Here is an 18,094-nt window from a genome sequence, read left to right on the forward strand (position 1 = left end):
TGTTCTTTTATTCAAAATAATTTAATAAAAATATCACAGTCAAACAAAACGTGTTTGGCTCAAAAAAAAACAGACACAAACTGTGAGAATATAACGAGGCTTAATTAAAATTCTAACATAAAATAAGCACATAAAAATGCTATTCGGGATCCGGTTCGCCTATATTCATAAAATTCTTTCATTATTTCATAAAATTAATTACCAAGCACAATGAAAATATATATTTGTTTCATATTTTTCTTGTTTGCTCAAGGTAAGGTTTACTTTTAAATGAATTGGTTATTTTTTCACGTTTTACATGAGATGTCTGGCGTTTATAACGTAAAATGTAACGGTGTTATGAATTAGAATGCATCAAAACCTATATTTAATTTTTAAGAGTGAATTTTATATGATTCGTGCGCATAGGATGTATACATGATATTCCAACACCGTGAAGTTAGTCGATAAATCTCCCCTTAATATATAGTATGATGGATATCAATTTTATTGAAGATATATATTTGGCAAGACACATGTCGAAACAATCGCTAAATGGATACAATGGGGTAACCCAGACGTGACAGTACCACTTGTATTCAAAATAGTTTTTCCAATTTATGCTGCGGCGACATTCACAAGAATACGTCGAAGATCTGCGTTCACGTGACAAGTCTTGACATGCAATTCGTCATAACCATTCCCGACTCGTGGTCACACCAGTGTGACTACGAGTATTTTTTTTTCCAACACCAACCATTACCGACTTGTGGTCACACCAGTGTGATTACGAGTAATTTTTTTTGCAACACCAACCATTGCCGACTCGTGGTCACACCAGTGTGACTACGAGTAATTTTTTTTCCAACACCAAGGGTTACTACAGCCTGTTGCTAATTGATATAAGTGATGTGTCAATTTCTATTCTCATGATCTCGACACTATCGATAGTTTAGATAACGAATGATTATGGACGTAAAATATTTTTTCCTCGTCGTCACTAATCTACTGTGTGTCAAAATAGGCAAAGATGTATAACTTTTATACCTACATAGGTATATCATTTTTACATGGGATGTTTGGAATTACTTTTGATTTCTGTTTAAGCACAATAAGATGAAATAACATATGTACAGAATGTAATATAATTTAATGGCTAACAGGCAAATATCAGCCGTGCGACACTATTTGGTGCTCAAATGTGCACGATCCAGTTTGTGGTGAAGTGAGAACAATCAAAGGAAAAACTTTTGTTAAAAGATTTCATAATAAGTGTCATCTAGAAAAGATAAAATGCAGATTTGATTTTATCGGTAAGTTTTATTTTATTTGTTTTATTTCGAGAGGGGGGGGGGAGCATAAAGTTGAAAGACAGATGTTAACAACAGGACAAGACGCCAATTATTTCGTAATTGAGTAAGTTGGTTGAACAGTTGTATTTATTTTTGCACCCAGACATAGGGAAAGGGCTACCCTCCGGGATAACGATGGGAGGGAGGTGTTGAATGCTGAGGCATACCAACGCAGGCGTCTGCGATGGATATGAGGGACTCACGTGAAACGTGCCCTCTAAGAATTCATCGAAGGCGACCAACTCTTTGGGTGAGAGAGGCGCAAGCGGCACTCCCTTGGGAGTATACGCTGTATATGAGAAGGTGCTATCTAATGGGGATTAGTGACATCAGAAGGATATAATCGATCCTAGGTATACGTGTTTACGTGGGCAAAAAAGTTAAGTACCTACATGAAAATGTCATTGTAATGATTTTTACATTTGGCTATATGTATTGAGTATCTATAATGACTAGAAACGATTTTGAGTAGTTGCAATTTTATTACAAACTATAACAGCCATTTTATATTATTTTATAATAGCTACATATGATATTTTAAGGTCGACCTGGCTTGGTACTTCAGTTAAATTCGATAGACAATACGAAAATAAATAAATCAAATCAAAATCATTTAGCATCATGAAGTTATTTACGTTTATGTGTTATTATGTGTTTTTTTGTCTGTTACTAAAATAGTATTATTTCAGTAAGTGAATTTTGTAACTCTTTTTGAGATCGAACATAAAGTTTTTGAAACCTGAAGCCTGCCACGAGAACACAGTTATTAAAATGCTTTCGAAGTATTTTTACTTACAATAAAACTTAAACTTAATGTTATGTTAAGTTTAAACGTCATTTGAACTAAACAATTTTAGATGTTCAAGAAGTTCCAATTGAGATATGCTTAATGCAGCGCGCCCCTTTTATGAAGACGCGCAAGGTGAATGACTTTAGCATAGTTGGAGCACACCAGGCTTGCAACCACACCTGCCCAACCTACTGCTTGGACACGTACGACCCTGCGTGTGCGCAGATATGGACTGCCAACATGCAGAGCTACACGTACCGGCCGATGATAAATCATTGCCACATAGACATGTTCTCCTGTGTGATGGGTGTAAGTAAGTATCTACTCTTTTTTATTATATCTAATACTTACTGTTATTGTTAATTTTGGCAACGATAAATTCACATAAAAATCGTTAAATAAAGTTATAAATAGTCAATATTAACTGCAGGTTTAGTAAGTAAGTTTCAAGTAACAAATTATTAATCAAATACAAAATATAATAAAATAGATAGTAAGCTTGCGCCTCAGCCGTGCACTACGAGCACAAGTCCGCAGTAAGAGACGGGACGTTATCGCGAACCCACTACATTCACCCTGATGGAGGACCTCCGAATGGTCCGACACTTGTCAGTACCGTCACCTATAAATCCTGAGTAAAGCCGTATTAATAAATAACATTTCTTCTTAGTTTTCGTCATAATATCATTATTATGCCAACGGTGCGCGAGTCTAATTTCCCCTTTATTATTTGACACCCGATTTCTCATTGCAGATGTCACAATACACCCTCTAATCGGTAAATGCTACAGCAACCCATCAGCTTTGAACTTCATGTTCAACATAGCCTCACTGAAGAGTCTGAAGCTTCTCGACGAGGACACAGTCGCTCACGTCAGTGGCCTGCCAGTCATCTCCAACCCTAAAAGAAGATCAAACACCAGATCATTCAATTATGTTGAACTGAAAGAAATTAAAGAGTTCGTCGAACTGTTAATTGGATTAAACTAATATTGTGGTTTGTTTTCCTCCACTGTTATGTATCGCCAAATTAAAATGTATTATGGCCAGTAATAAGTAAAAGAACAAACAAAAGAAACAATAAAATAATGAAACATACAACGAGCAACGCTCTTAACATTCAATAGTTAATTTCGATTCATTTAACTCCTGATCTTAAATAATACATTGATTTTTTTTATTTATCTAGGGGCTTTTATACGTATGTACAGGACAGCTCCATTTAAATCTTAGTTCATTAAAAATACAAAAGAAAAACAAAATTCTTAAATTAACAAACGAAAAAAAAAGTTAATTTTTTTAAAATTTACTAAACCAATTATTCACCTCATACTTTTCGACAAAATATTTGAACCATAGGCAGGTAGAAAATTAACGAAATTCGTATGTAAGATAACAGACAGAAAAGTGTGAAGAAAAAACAAACTGTTTTTCGTCGGATAAAAAGATAAATCATTTTTGTCACTATTAGATTAGGTACATACCACTAGGTTTTATATTTTTTTAAATCTAAATGAATGTGTCCAAATAATAAATGTAAAAAAAGATATTCTGTAGAAAATTCTAGAAAACTTCCATTATTTACAGCTTGCCTTTGACTAACTTTATCTTTCTGTGGGGAATGAATCAGTTGCAGTTCTACGAAGTAAAACCTAAAAGCAATCACATTAATGAGCTCATCGGCGTATTCAGTTGCGGATAAATCCTCAAGTGGAACGGCCGGCATTACCTGACTTTCAGATTACTTCGTGTCAGCTTCCACCGGCTTTGCGGGATTAGGTCACGTCTCGTTCTCAAAGTACCGATAGCTCGTTACCCTTGCTTAATCTATTTGTATTTAGATTTCGAAATAATATGGAGTAGGGCGTTATGGTAGAATTATTGGAACAATTGTGTCTCCTATTAAAAATTAACTAACGAATTTAATGGATATTATTATTAGATAATATATATCTAGATAAATAGATTATCATTATATAGAGTGCGTCGGTGATGCAAATGCTAAAGCTTATAACATCGCGAGAATATGTACACGCACTTGTTTACAAATTCAAATCTTGTGGTGGATTTGCCCAACTCGCAAATGCCCCCAAAATAGATCTTTAACCTTAAGGCGTTTACATGCAAAATAGCCCCTATTAAATAGCCTAATAAACGTATAATAATATTAATAAATCATATAATTTCAGCCAGAAGACGTCTATTGCTGGACAAAGACCTCCCCAAAAGATCGCCATAACGATCGGTCCCGCGCTGCCCTCATCCAACCCATTCCAGCTATCTTGAACAGATCGTCGATCCATCTTGGGGCCTATCAACACTACATCTTCCGGTACGCCGTCATCATATGAGGACTTTACTGCCCCAACGGCCACCTGTCCGTCGAGCTATGTGCCCTGCCCACTGCCACTTCAGTTTCGCATACATATATCCACCTCTTTTTTGTGTATAATACAGCAATCAATATGCTAAAAAATTAAATATGGTAGATACTGATTATTAAATAAAGTTTGCCCGTCCATCACATTAAAATTTTGCGTTTGTGTAGGGTCTGTTTATGAGCCGACACAGACGTTTTTAAAACCACAGTAGTTAGAAGTGTATTATTTGCAAGGTGATTTAATTAAAAATAAAAAAAAAAATGCTGCTCAAAGTAACTATTGCACGCGCACGAAGTTCCGGGTTAAAACTAGTATTAAATATTGAAACGGTTATTAATTTTAATTATGCATTTTACTATAACTTGCCTCAAGACAAGTTGCGATGCATTGATTTATTTTGTATGTTAATAAGATCGCAGCAGCGTCGACCGGATAACCCAATTTAAAATAAAAAGACTTTTGTAAATATGCTGATTTAAATTTGTGCATTAAAGTTACATCGTTTCACGTATTTATTAAATGAGTTAAGAAAAAGTAGTTATACTTACTCCCATTACTTTTCAACTGCAAACTGTGTCTGTGTTGCCAGAATCACCCCAAAGCCAATTAGAAGGGAAAGGTTGAAAGGAAAATATTTGTTTTCCTCGGAGCTATTTGTTGAAAAACTCAGTGAGGGCACAATATATATTTATGTTATTATTAACATCCCGGCTCCGGGAAAGATGTTCTTGTGATTTTTATTAATTTCTTATTTTTGTGGTCCACCTTCAACAGCATCATCTGGTGGTACAACGACCGATCCCAATCATTTAGTACTTCGCCCATCACCCTAACACTTTAATGCGATGTGGCATATTCATGTAACTAAATGTGTAATTGCAGGAACACGACTTTTGGATTTTTAGATAGTATTTTAGAAATTGACGTGTGTATCATGTTTTGGTGAACTTTGAATAAAAAAAGGACACTGGAATCATTTATAAAAGAGGAGGCTAAACATAAAAACAAAGCGAACGGATCACCTGATGTGAAGTAATCACCGCCGCTCATATTGGCCTGCAACGTCAGAGGAATGTAGGATGGTGTACGTGCACAAGGAAGCTCATTCCATGGTTTGATTATACTTGGAAGAAAAGCAATGAGAGGCCACATATCCAGATGGTAAACATGATACCCAAGTTTGTGACCTATCGTGCCATGGTGGAATTCGGTCGCTGAAATCATATCAAACAGGTCTTCGAATAAATGTGGTAGAAGACGCAAAATGAAGCGACGTCTCTATGCAAGGCCTCTGCGTTTCACTCGGTCAAATGGTTTGAGCTGATATCAGTATAGAGATGAGAGCATTACCCCATATGTGGCCGACCAACGCTTTATTCAGCGCTTATATGGGCTTTTGAATCGTCATTAAAACATTGAAGCAATTTCAATTACTATATTATGTTCGGAAAAAGTAGAGCTAGTGAGAAGAACATATAAGGACTCAACTGCCACTTTATTCAATCAAATAGTAATAATATTGACACACATTTTACACAAATTATCTTGCCCCAAATTAAGCATATATAGCCTGTGTTACGGGTTGCAAGACAACGATATATTTAATACGATATACTTACTTAAACATACATAAATACATTTAAACATCCATGACTCGGAAACAAACATCCATATTCATCATATAAATGCTTACACCTACCGGGATTGGAACCCGGGACCTCTAGCTTAGTAGGTAGGATCACTAACAATGGCTGTAATATACATAACAAATCAGTTTGTAATGGACTACATCATATATATGAATCGTATTCAGAGCCAATGGCGTTTTGAATATCAATCAACATAAAAAGTACTATAGAATAAACTGTAAAATGCATAAACCATAAACTCGCTAAGTGTCATTATAACTCACCAGAATTGAATTTAACTTCAATCTTTTACATTGTAGATAATGTATACACACGTAATAAACAATGGCGGAGTCATTAGATGCCAATACACGTGCCATAAATTCTCTAAATCGTCTGCTAAATGTGTAATACCTAAAATCCCTGTGAGTGATTTATAGGAACGGATATACATATATATGTACTCAACGGAATATTTGGGATTTGGTTGGATTACAATGGAGGTAAATGTGAATGGAAATCCAATACACAATTGGTTCTTTACACAAAACCAAGATTATAACAACGGAATTCGTGTTTCGGTCTGTAGGGCGCCGTAGTTTGTGAAGTTACTGGGCAAATGAGACTTAACGTCTTATGTCTCAAGGTGACGAGAATTTTTGGGTTTTTCAATAATCCTGAGCGGCACAGCATTGTAATGGGCTGGTCGTATAAATAACCATCAGCTGAATGTCCTGGTCGTCTTGTCTCTTATTGTCATAAAAAAGTACTTTGTTTTGCCTCTTTTGTTATGTTAGATGAAATTATCATTATTTAAAAAGAAAGTTTACAATCCCCAATGCCACCGATTCCAAAAAAATTAATAATCGTAACTAGAATTAGATTGTACAAAAATATACAATTATTTTTATACTTTTTTGTGCATATTATATCTATTGTTTTGAAATAGTGTTTTTGAAGTCGATTGTTTTTTTGTTTTTTTTTTTTTATTTTATTATTTTTAGTGAATTTCAAGTATACTAACTAATAATTGGGCCAAATATGTGTAGATATACTAAATTTTTCAATGCAGCAGTGAACGTAAGTGCTTCGCAATTTGATTACAGACAGAAAGAAATTCTGCCACAGATCGCACCCTTACTGTAAGTCGATAAGGAGTCCCATTGATCATCATATTCGACTACGTCAATTACTTGGCCATAACTATGTTATGGTAGATGACTTAAATATCCGGATACCATAAAAAAGATGCGGCCGAGTATCGTTAATTTGCTCCTAAGAATTGAAGAGTTCCGATACTTTGTCATGGATTCCGTAATCAGAACCTAACCAAACTATCTTTGAAGTATATTCTTTCCAATAAAAAAAGAATCATCGAAATCGGTTGGCGCGATATTAAGTTATTCGTAAATTTATCATCAACTTTAACAAATTTAAGACTTTTATAGTTTTCTCATGGATGCCATTGTCATATCTGGACGAAATTACAATGGGACCACACGGGAAGCACCAGCATTCAAATAAAAAAAGAGATCAAATTCAGTTCACCCAGTCGAAAGTTTTGAGGTAATAAACATAAAAAAAATACCAACGAATTGAGAACCTCCTCCTTTTTTGAAGTCGGTTAAAAACTAAAAAAAATGTTACAAATTTTTGAAGCTAACAAAATTTCACTTCTGGCGTGCAGTTCTACGACTGACATTTTTTTAAACAAAATTATCAGACCCACTGCCGACATATTTTTATCATACTTTACTTTTCATCAATTAAACTAATCAGGTGATGCCTCATGCCAATATAGTTGTTCAGGTTCTGCCAGGTTCGTGATACCGATTTGCTTTCAGAAAATATACAGTGTGGTTTTTTGGCGTCATTTGCCACAGCGTCTTGAAGATGGATGTAATTCTCTGCTCTTAGTTTAGTTTGATTTAATGATATGTACCGTAACCTCTCGCTTTCAACTTTAACGTACATGTCAACGTAAAACTGATTGGCCAGTTGCTTGCATCTTTGTACAATGTTAAAGTTGTTTTCTCGTATCATCATGTTGTAGGCATAAAAATCCATGCATGAAACCTTTTTGTTATGCAAGGGAAGACCTGTTACAGGATTAATTTGAGGAACTTGAAAGTGGTACCCCTCTTGTCCCTTACTAAATATGATCGGATATTGCAACGCATCATAAAATTTATGAGTATCAGCCACCCTGGTTAATGTGTCATCTCGGGCCTGTAAAACTATATCACGGAAAGCAAACTGTTCGCCTGTAACCAAGGCTGCGACTTCATTTATTAACGGTGCATTATACCGCCTTTCATGTTCCCCACTTGGTGTGCGATCGGGGTGCATCACCAACCTATAATCCTCTCCCGGCATTCTTTCTAGTGCTGTTTTGAAAGTATTGATAAGGCGATTATGTTCATGCAACATTCTCTGGATTTTTAAAACAGTATCCCTTTCGATTCCTTGTATATTTTGACACCTGCGATCAGCTTCGTTTTTTTCATCGCCCATGAAATAAAGTTGCAAAAACTTTGGTTGTTCATTATTTGCGGGAAGTAAGGAACCAATCCTGTGATACACCTGTCCTTGGATGGTAAAAGTAGGTGAAAATCCAGGCATTACGACCTCCTTATCTACACCAAATGACGTCATCTGAAAGCAAGAATTATACTTTCTAATCCTGCTTAAAAACCGGCGCGATTCGTTACTGTCGTATAAAAGTAAAGATTTAAGAGGTTCCTCTGGCTCGCCAAGTAATGGAATTTTAACCTTTCCACCAGAACAGCACATACCTGGAGTTTCTTCTTTCCATTTCAGTGCTTCACAATATCTGCATTTTTTATCCATTCTCCCAATGATAACCAATCGGTGATTAACATAGTCGATCAAAGGGTCATACTCAAAAGCGGCACCATTAAATGCCTCCCACGTACTCATTGAAAACGTACGTCTTCTTTCTGCCTGCCGTTCAGCATTTAAAAGACGTCGTCTTTGTGAATCTTCGTCAGTCTCTGCCGCAATCAATTGCGCGTGACGTTCGGCATCTAAAACTCGACGTGTCTGAGTCTGTTCCACTGTCTCAGCAGCTCTTTGAGATGCGTGGCGTTCAGCATCCAGGGTCTGACGGGCCTGAGTCTGCGTAAACGTCTCAGAGGCCCTTTGAAATGCGTGGCGCTCAGCATCTAAGGTTTGTCGGGCTTGAGTCTGCGTATAGGTCTCAGAGGCCCTTTGAGATGCGTGGCGTTCAGCATCCAGGGCCTGACGGGTCTCAGTCTGCGTAAACGTCTCAGAGGCTCTTTGAGATGCGTGGCGTTCAGCATCTAGGGCCTGACGGGCTTGAGTCTGTGTAAACGTCTCAGAGGCCCTTTGAGATGCATGGCGCTCAGCATCTAAGGTCCTACGGGCTTGAGTCTGCGTATAGGTCTCAGAAGCTCTTTGAGTCGCATGACGCTGAGAATCTAACATCTGACGCGTCTGAGTCTGCTCTTCAGATTCTTGGCTTCTAGCAACTTTTGCAGTTCGAGCTCTGCTAGAACTACGGCTTAGATTGGATTTACGTTTGCGTGGCATATCGAAAACAATAAAACAATAATTAAAGATTTTTAAAATCGGTAGTTTTAAAAACTACAACGTAAGACAATTTTTTATAAAAACTTCGATAAAGCAAACCTTTTTACTTATAACCTAAATATCTAAATCAATCAATAACGTATTGAACCTAAACAACTATGCACCTGACAAACCTAACCAAAAATACGCAACGAATAGAGTTTCGTAACGCAATATTTCAATATTCGCATACGTGCGACGACGACGTCTGCTCTCGTGCGTCTGCCCGCTTGGGTAGGCACAGTTGGGCACGGCCCTCCCCTCGCGCCGCACCGCCTCTTCGCTCGCTAAATTTCATCAATTAGTATTTACCTTACTAAATTTCATCAAGATCTGTCTGCCTACTGCCTACCCCCTAAGAACGATGGCGTGATTATTTATAGCCTATGACCATTTCTAGGTTATCATCTATCACCATACCAAATTTCATCAAAATCCGTTCAGCCGTTTAGGCGTGAAAGAGGAACAGACAGACAGACAGACAGACAGACAGAGTTACTTTCGCATTTATAATATTAGTATGGATTAATAAAGATATTCACTTTGAATAATAACACCATCGCAAGTCCTGATCGGGGTTACTTAAGTGAGAAAAAGCAAGTGTTAAATGGTTCGATCGAGAGTAGTTACGACGCTACTAAAGTGAGTGACTTCATCTCTCAAGCTGGCGAGAAGTTGAAGTTGGCTTTGCGATGATAATAATAAGAATAAATATAGCGGTTTGTGAATGAACTCCCTTAAGTTGACAGTATTCAAAGTATATATTCAGTGTTGTAAATCTATATGTATATAAGAGATCTCCACCTATGTATTCACGATTCATGTGATCTCTGGAATCATAAGGCGTAGAGACTTGACATTTGGTAAGAATATTCCTTTCACCGAGTAGAGGTCAGCTAAGAACGGATTAATTTACATATTTTTTTTACTTACTCGTGTAAGGCATTTAGTAATTGACGTTTGTGTACTTTGCTACATCACTTTGCATATTTTGTACCTAATTGAAATGATTTTTAAAATTAATTTGAATACAAGAATCTGTAATATCATTTAGTTTTGAAAAGAGCAACTAAGGAAATCTGTCTTCCGAACGAGCTGTAAGAACAATAAATTGACATATTTCAAGTGTAATGCAATTTACCTACGAAATAAATATATTTTTGTATGTTTGAGTTTACGAAATTCCACCGCAAGAGTTTTTTTTTTAAATATGAACAGAAGCACGTTGGTCGGGTCTGATAGTTCTTTAAAAAGCTTTATAATTTATTGTATTTTCTATTTTTGAAATGAAAACATCTTTAAGCGCGCTGTGAACTTTGTTTGTGGATATTGTATCAGACTGGGCCGTCACGCTTGGCTATATTACGCTCGACGAGTCGACTTAGGATTCGTCCGGTGATCATGGTTGTATTTCGTATCCTCGGTTTGATGAATCATTTCTTTCGTTTGTTAAGTATGTGTTTTCGAGCATTTATGAGTACGGATTGTCTTTTGCGCAATATTTGATAGAATAACGTGACGATTATCATTTTCATCGATATGTGATAAAATGTTATAGTCAAACATAAAAAATCCGGTGATTGGCCAGTCAAACCACGTCTTAAAAAACTTAAAGTTCAAGACAAAAGCGTGTTTGTAACTTACGACTGATTCTAGAATAGAACGATATCAACAGGCAAACTCTTAAATTTAAAAAGAGCGCAAAAAGAATGCTAGGAGAGTTTTATGCGCCGCTTCTTCTCTCTCAGAGCGACATTTGTTTACGAAGCGATAGTAGTATTAGAAATTTCGACCTGTTTGACCTATATATACCCCGTTACAAGTGTCACAACTTAGTTTATAAACGCTGGATTTTTCGGAATTATTTAATCGATCTTTGCCATTACATATTCGACTGACATTGTGTTTTTCCTAAGTATTTTAGCTATTTTGTCTGATATTGGACCAAAATATGACATTGGTTGTCAGAAACAGATTATTTTACTTTTAGTGTTTGACTAAATAGTAAGCTTCTTTCCAGGTTTGTTTGAAAATACGGAAAATGGGATATTAAAAACAGTGTTTCTTTCTGGCGGAAATAATTACATTTATTTGAATTTTGTATTAAGAATTAACAGTATATATTTATGTTTTGGATTTCCAGAAAAAGGATGATTTTACGCCCGCTTTTTAAAGAAAAGGTACTCGAACAAAAGAGAGTTCAATCATTAAAATTTGTTTTAGGAAAATAAGGCACGAGACGAGCAGGACGTTCAGTTGATGGTAGTTGATTCGCCCTGCCAATGATTATAATGCACTGCCGCTCAGGATTATTGAAAACCCCGAGAGGCACTACAATTGCACTCGCCACCTTGAGACATACGATGTAAAGTCTCATTTGCCCAGTAATTTCACTAGCTACGGCGCCTTACAGACCGAAACACAGTAATGCTTACACATTACTGCTTCACGGCAGAAATAGACACCGTAAGTAACCTTCATTAATTAATAGTAAATTATATTGAAACAAATAAGTATAAACAATTTGTTATTTTTAAAGAAATATCCCTCACTTCTAGGATTAATTAAATTAAATTTGTAACGAAAATTTATGAATGATGTGGGACTCGAACCCGCGGCCTCTCGGATTCCGTCCGAGCGCTCTCCCAGTGAGCCAACCGTTCGAGTGACTTATAGTTCGTAAATCTTGTATGTCCTGTTTAACTTTCAGGTTGTGGCTCTATCTACGGGATCTTCTTAACAGTTGATAGCCTGCTCAACCCAAATAATTGCATATTAGGAAATTGTGTTGAGATGTCGCGCTTTCACATTTTAACAATTTTATCAACTGATTAAACCCGAGAGGCCGCGGGTTCGCGTCACGCATCGTTCATAAATTTTGGTTACGAACTTGATTTAACAAAATGGTATAATATATGCAATAGTGTGTGTAATTGTGATGTTGCAGATTATTGAGATTTCTTCTTAGCAAGATTTATAGATCCATCAGAGGTCGACACAGACATGATAGCGACATTGACAAATCACTTAGCGGGGGAACCGTGTCAAACTCTAAGAGGGTCGAGTGTTAAACAAACAAGGATATTCAGTATAGAATGAAGTAAACATACTCCAAGATTGATTATAATCTCAATATATATAAATCTAGTGTCCTGATGTTTGTTTCAAGTGAACTCCTAAACTAATCAACGGATTTAAATGGGGATTACTTCATGGAGTGTTAGTCCAACTGGAGAGATATGATAGTTTTTAGATAGGGACATATTTTCTATGAGAGAATTTATTGCCGCACGGTTTGACAATTCTGCTGTGAAACAAGTTCATTATAAAAACAGGGAGCATATTTTACGAAGTAATTCTTGATTTTATAAGATATTATTGATTAATTCTTAAAAAACAGTATTTTATTTATTATTTACAAAACAATTTCTGTCGGGTCAGCTAGTAATAAATATATGCTATACACGTAGCCATTAATGTTTATAATATGTTTATTATTATTGGTTATATATATATATGTGTTTAGTATTTAACGGTTGGGTTAGAACAGTGTTCCCCAACATGCCCATGCCCCACAGGGGGGTAATTTAAAAATGGATTAGACTCGACTTTAACCCTTTCGCTTTGGGTTATTTAAATGCAATTTTGACAAAAATTTAACAAAAAAAAACTACGTTTAAAAAAACCGTCTTCAACAACTGAAAATTATCAAATAACTAAAAATTTAATTTAGTACACCTCTTATGCAAACCTTTACCTTTAATATTAATAAAATACTATTATTTGTATGTGCTACCTATTGATAGGTTAAGTCTGTGCCAAGCCCTAAGCAAAATAAAACTTAATATTATAAACAGCTTACTTATTGTAGTTATTTAGGTTGTCTGTCCGCTTGGGTTGTTTTGTTCTAGACGAAGCTATCCCGCTTAAAATCACGCGTGGCGAGTGTAGGTACTTTATTACTTTTGGCTTAGCACCGACTTCAAAGCCATCAATATGTAGCTCATAGGTACTATACGCAATAACAGTACAAACATGCACATAGATCATGCTGACTAATTCCCTTGCCCTAAGCCCATAGTAGACAGTAGTTATGGGAAAAACTGTCAATGATCAGAAATAGAATAGGGATGTTAAAAATAATCGATTTTTATTTGAATCGATAGTTATTTTCTTTTAATCGATTTTTATAGTGATATTAATCGATTTTTAGTAAATCGATTATATAAATTACGTGTATATAAAATAAGACTGGACATTTGTGACAATTATTATTATTTTATTGTTTAAACTTGAAGATTAACAAAAAGAATTGTCGTTTAAATTATTTAATTCTCATTTTAGGTGTTTTATTTTTAAACTAGTCAAATTTAAAATAGGGCTGGATATTTATGGAAATTAATTTTTTAATTGATTTATATTTTAGTTTTTGAGACGACAAGTCATTTTGTTGGGATGCTCATCATTTCTTTTTTATTAAAATAAATAAAACGTTTAATAATACTAAAATTTGTATCAATAATGATATTTGGTTTCCTAATTCCTTACCATGAAATTTTAAGGGAATTTGATTTGTTTTGGACTTTGATTTTTAGTTTCGAATTGGTTATTTTTTTATTCATATAATTTTATTTGATTTTTAATCTGATAAATTGTTAATAATATGATTCTGTTAGGATTATTATTGGATATTGGAATATGAAAACCATGTACCTTTAAATAATACAAAATAATGGATTTTATTCGCATAAATCGATAATATTTTATTATTATAAAAATTGATTTTTAACAAACCGATTAATTTTTAATATATTATAATTGATTTTTATATAATGATTAATCTATTCTATAATTCTAACATCATTTTAATAATTAATATTTTAATTTTAAATTTACTATATATAAGTGGTACATTGATGTACCACTCTTCAAAAATGTGTGCTACTTCGTTTTTAATGAGAACAGTATTCAGTAAAATTAATATTAAGTATCCTAACAATATGAAAACAAATACTTAAGGTGCGTTTTAGAGTGCATACATACTGGTGCTAGCACCATCTATCGGAAAACACAGGCATACATAGTGTCGCTCTTGACTCTGCGAAATCTATCTCGAACAACGATGATCGCAAGTAGTACTTATTAATTCACCATTATTTTATTTGTTGAAGTGATAACTTAGCATCGTTGTGATTTGAAAGTGGATGAAACAAAAAGCGACGGTAAAAAGAGCAGACACATAATGTCAATGATATTTAAAAGTATAGATAGGTTACCTAGACAACATTCGGTGTTTGTAAATGATACACAAACGCAAACATGAATAATTTAGCATTGCAATAGCACACTACATTACGATTACACGTCAAAGAAGGATAGTAAATACAATTATCGCAAGTGAAAAAGAGATAAGTCTAATTTGCTTATTGCTTCGTATTTGCATAGCAAAAACACAGAATCATTCACCAGATATAATTTTTTACCGTGCACCGTGTTGTATGTCTGAAATACGATTAATTCACGAGTTCATGTAATAAAAGTTATAAAGTAGTAAAACTACATTTAAATTAGGTAAATTAGGTGTTATTGATTTAAAAAATAATAATTTAATATTGATTATAATGTATAGCCATAATGATTATATAAATTATTTGTACATAAAATAATAAAAGACATACAGACATATCAAAACAAAACCGAAATGTATTAACAATAAGGGTTCCATTTTAACAATTTTACTAACGACGGCTCCCAAAAAGTTTTAAGTTTACAATTATTATTTCTTGTATATTATATTATTTATGAATGTATTTCTATTGAGGGTTTATTACAATAAGATAATAGGAGAAACAGAAAATGATCCATTGATTCTTCTGCAGTTAGCAAGGGATATACCGAAAAGGCAGTGTTACTGAAAAAACACCTACGCAAGCAAATAGCACTTACTGTCTACGTCCGCTACCTACCCTAAAACTGTTTTTGTAGTTTGAGAGTTCAGCTATACGTACTTGTTGATTAAAAAATATTAAATATCGTATTACATTCACTGCAACAATGCCTTTTCTACATCATTTCCTAAATTGTCTTAAAATATACTACCTCGATCATCCCGCAGCAGACAGGGTAGTTGCGGTATATTCGGAGTATTATCGTATCGTTCCAAATGTGTCGTTGTCGATTTTGCGAGTAGACCTCCTGGTACGTTACATACATTCCAAGATTAAGTACTAATAAAATATCAAATAGCCTGCTATTACTAATCTCATTCTATACCACCTTGATTATAAGACTTTGAAAGCCAGAACTTATTATAATCATCATAATAATATTTAAGAAAGACTCTCACTAACTAACAAGAAACTCAATTTCCGCAATCAAGCGGTAGCGAACGCTATGTATTCTGCCTACGATTTCACTTCTGCTTGTTTAATCTATGACACATACTATTTGTCCTTGTCGCGCTGCAGTTGACATCATATTCTCTATCTTACTCGAACCACCACGTTAATAATTCGAGATTTATTTGTAAATAAGTAGACGTAGTATCCGGAAACCTTCAACTTGTCTACCGGTCTGAGGTGAGTCTCGCTGATCAGGCCGATGTCCACTCGACGCTGAGAAAGCAAAGTCTTGAAGAGACGGGCTTTTTGTGATGAAAGCCCGTCGGCGTTCCAAAACACGATGCGGAGCTCAGCCATAAAAGGTGCAGAGCTCCGTGATGCAACCCAGGATCAGCGGAATAGGGTCACGCTGCTCCTGGATGGCCATCAGCACATGATTCAATGTGCTGATAACTTTGGTGAGTCGCGGGTCCAGCGGCGTCAATCGCTTCGCCTTCGTCCCCCCTGCGGGGGCGGCGACCACGGTGGGCTTGGACGATTTCGTACTGCGCTCGGTAGGCTGCAGTGCGGCGGGCGCAGCAGCGCGTGTCGCACTAGGTGGTGCGGCAGGTAGGGCGCCTTGGCGCGCTTGAGCGCGTTTCCCGCGTTTGCGTCGGCGTTTAACCGGTTGCCGTGGCTGGTTGGCGACAGCCATGAGCGAGCCGGGCGCGTCGGCCTCTAATGCGTGGGCAGTGGGAGGATACGCGCGCGCTGTTGAGGCGGTGCGTGCGATGGTGCCCGCCCGGCGGTTGCGCGTCTCTTTGCGGAACACCAGGCAGTTTGCGTTGTTCGCCGTGTGCGCGCCACCGCAGTTGGCGCACGTCGGCGGGTCCTCCCTGGGGCGCTGGCACTCTCGTGCAGGATGGTTGTCCCCACACCGCACACAGGCAATGGGCCGGTGGCAGTTGTGCGAGGAGTGCCGAAACTGCTGGCAGCGATGGCACTGCGCTGGTCCCTTTCTGCCGCGCCACGCCTCGATGGTGATCCCGGGCATACAGAGGAGCTCGTGCACCTCATATATACCCGGGATGAGATTTGGCGTACGCTGGAGTTGCACGAACATCAGACATCCCGGTCTGCCTGGGCGCGCGGGGATCGCGCGCACGTGCTCCGGGACGTATCCGAGCTCACGCAGCTCCGCGTCCACTTGTGCCGGCTCTGTGTTTGCCGGCAGGCCCCGTATTGCTACCTTAGCGCTCCTCTCCGCGGGGAGCGAGTAGCAGAACCAGGAGATTCCAGCGACACTTTCCAGCTGCGTGAGGTAGCGCTGGATGTGGCGGAACTCCTGGTCCGACTTGGGGATGAAGCGGACGCCTTTGCCAAACGGGCGTCCATTAGGTGTGTGGCCGAGTAGCTTTTTGAGCTCCCGGAAATGCGTCGGCCAGTCGGGAAGCACCTCCACAATCAGCGGTGGGTAGCGACTGGTCGCTTTGGTGGTCGGAGTGGCTGAGGTGGTGGCGGCGGTCGCAGCGGTAGCGGTGGCGGAGGCGGCGGATGCGGTGACGTCGCCCGTCGTCGGCGTCTTTTTGGATGCGGTAGTAGCCGCGTATGTTGGGCTTGTCGCGGTCTCCATTGGAGAGCCTGGCGACAGGGTCGGCATACTCGGTGGTGTTCGTGCCGAGGTTTTGTGTTCTCCTCTATGAGGAGGCGAGGGGAAACGCCCCACGGGTATACCAGGCTGTGTGGCGGGATATCGTGGCTGACGTGGGTGAGGCGCTTGCGCGGTATGATTCGCCGTTGCAGGCGTCGCCGTGCGTACGGCAGGAATAGGCGTAGCGGCAGTCGTGGGCATCAGTCGTCGCCTGGGCGTTGCTGGTCGGACGATGGACGGCAACGATTCCATGGATGGAGCCGGTGACGGCGTCAGCGGACTCGCTGCGAAGGTCGCTTCACCGGCTCCCGTTGAAGGACCCGCTTGAGCGGCTTCGGGGCGCCTCGTTGCGCCAGCAGCGAGGGTGGCTTGGCCGGACGC

At 37.7% G+C, this 18,094-nt stretch overlaps 2 protein-coding genes across 2 annotated transcripts in view; both read left to right on the plus strand.

The window, feature by feature from the left end:
• The window catches only part of LOC126965679 (rab-like protein 6), a 339,766-nt gene that overhangs the window by 246,471 nt on the left and 75,201 nt on the right, over window positions 1-18,094 (plus strand). The window lies entirely within an intron of this gene.
• LOC126965740 (uncharacterized) lies at window positions 156-4,440 on the plus strand. The gene is made up of 5 exons (XM_050809498.1): window positions 156-253; window positions 1,143-1,292; window positions 2,189-2,434; window positions 2,876-3,118; window positions 4,311-4,440. Exons 1-4 carry the CDS (start codon window positions 211-213, stop codon window positions 3,109-3,111), a joined length of 675 nt encoding a protein of 224 aa, XP_050665455.1. The 5' UTR covers window positions 156-210; the 3' UTR covers window positions 3,112-3,118; window positions 4,311-4,440.

Source organism: Leptidea sinapis, chromosome 8, assembly GCF_905404315.1.
Source record: "Leptidea sinapis chromosome 8, ilLepSina1.1, whole genome shotgun sequence".
NCBI classification, from domain to species: Eukaryota; Metazoa; Arthropoda; class Insecta; order Lepidoptera; family Pieridae; genus Leptidea; species Leptidea sinapis.

What these genes read in the sequence shown, in the direction of transcription:
- LOC126965740 (XM_050809498.1), top strand. Translation starts at nt 211, where the DNA reads ATGAAAATATATATTTGTTTCATATTTTTCTTGTTTGCTCAAG. An exon ending in ATGCAGATTTGATTTTATCG is followed by an intron (nt 1,293 to 2,188) that starts GTAAGTTTTATT and finishes AAACAATTTTAG; the next exon opens with ATGTTCAAGAAGTTCCAATT. An exon ending in CTCCTGTGTGATGGGTGTAA is followed by an intron (nt 2,435 to 2,875) that starts GTAAGTATCTAC and finishes TTCTCATTGCAG; the next exon opens with ATGTCACAATACACCCTCTA.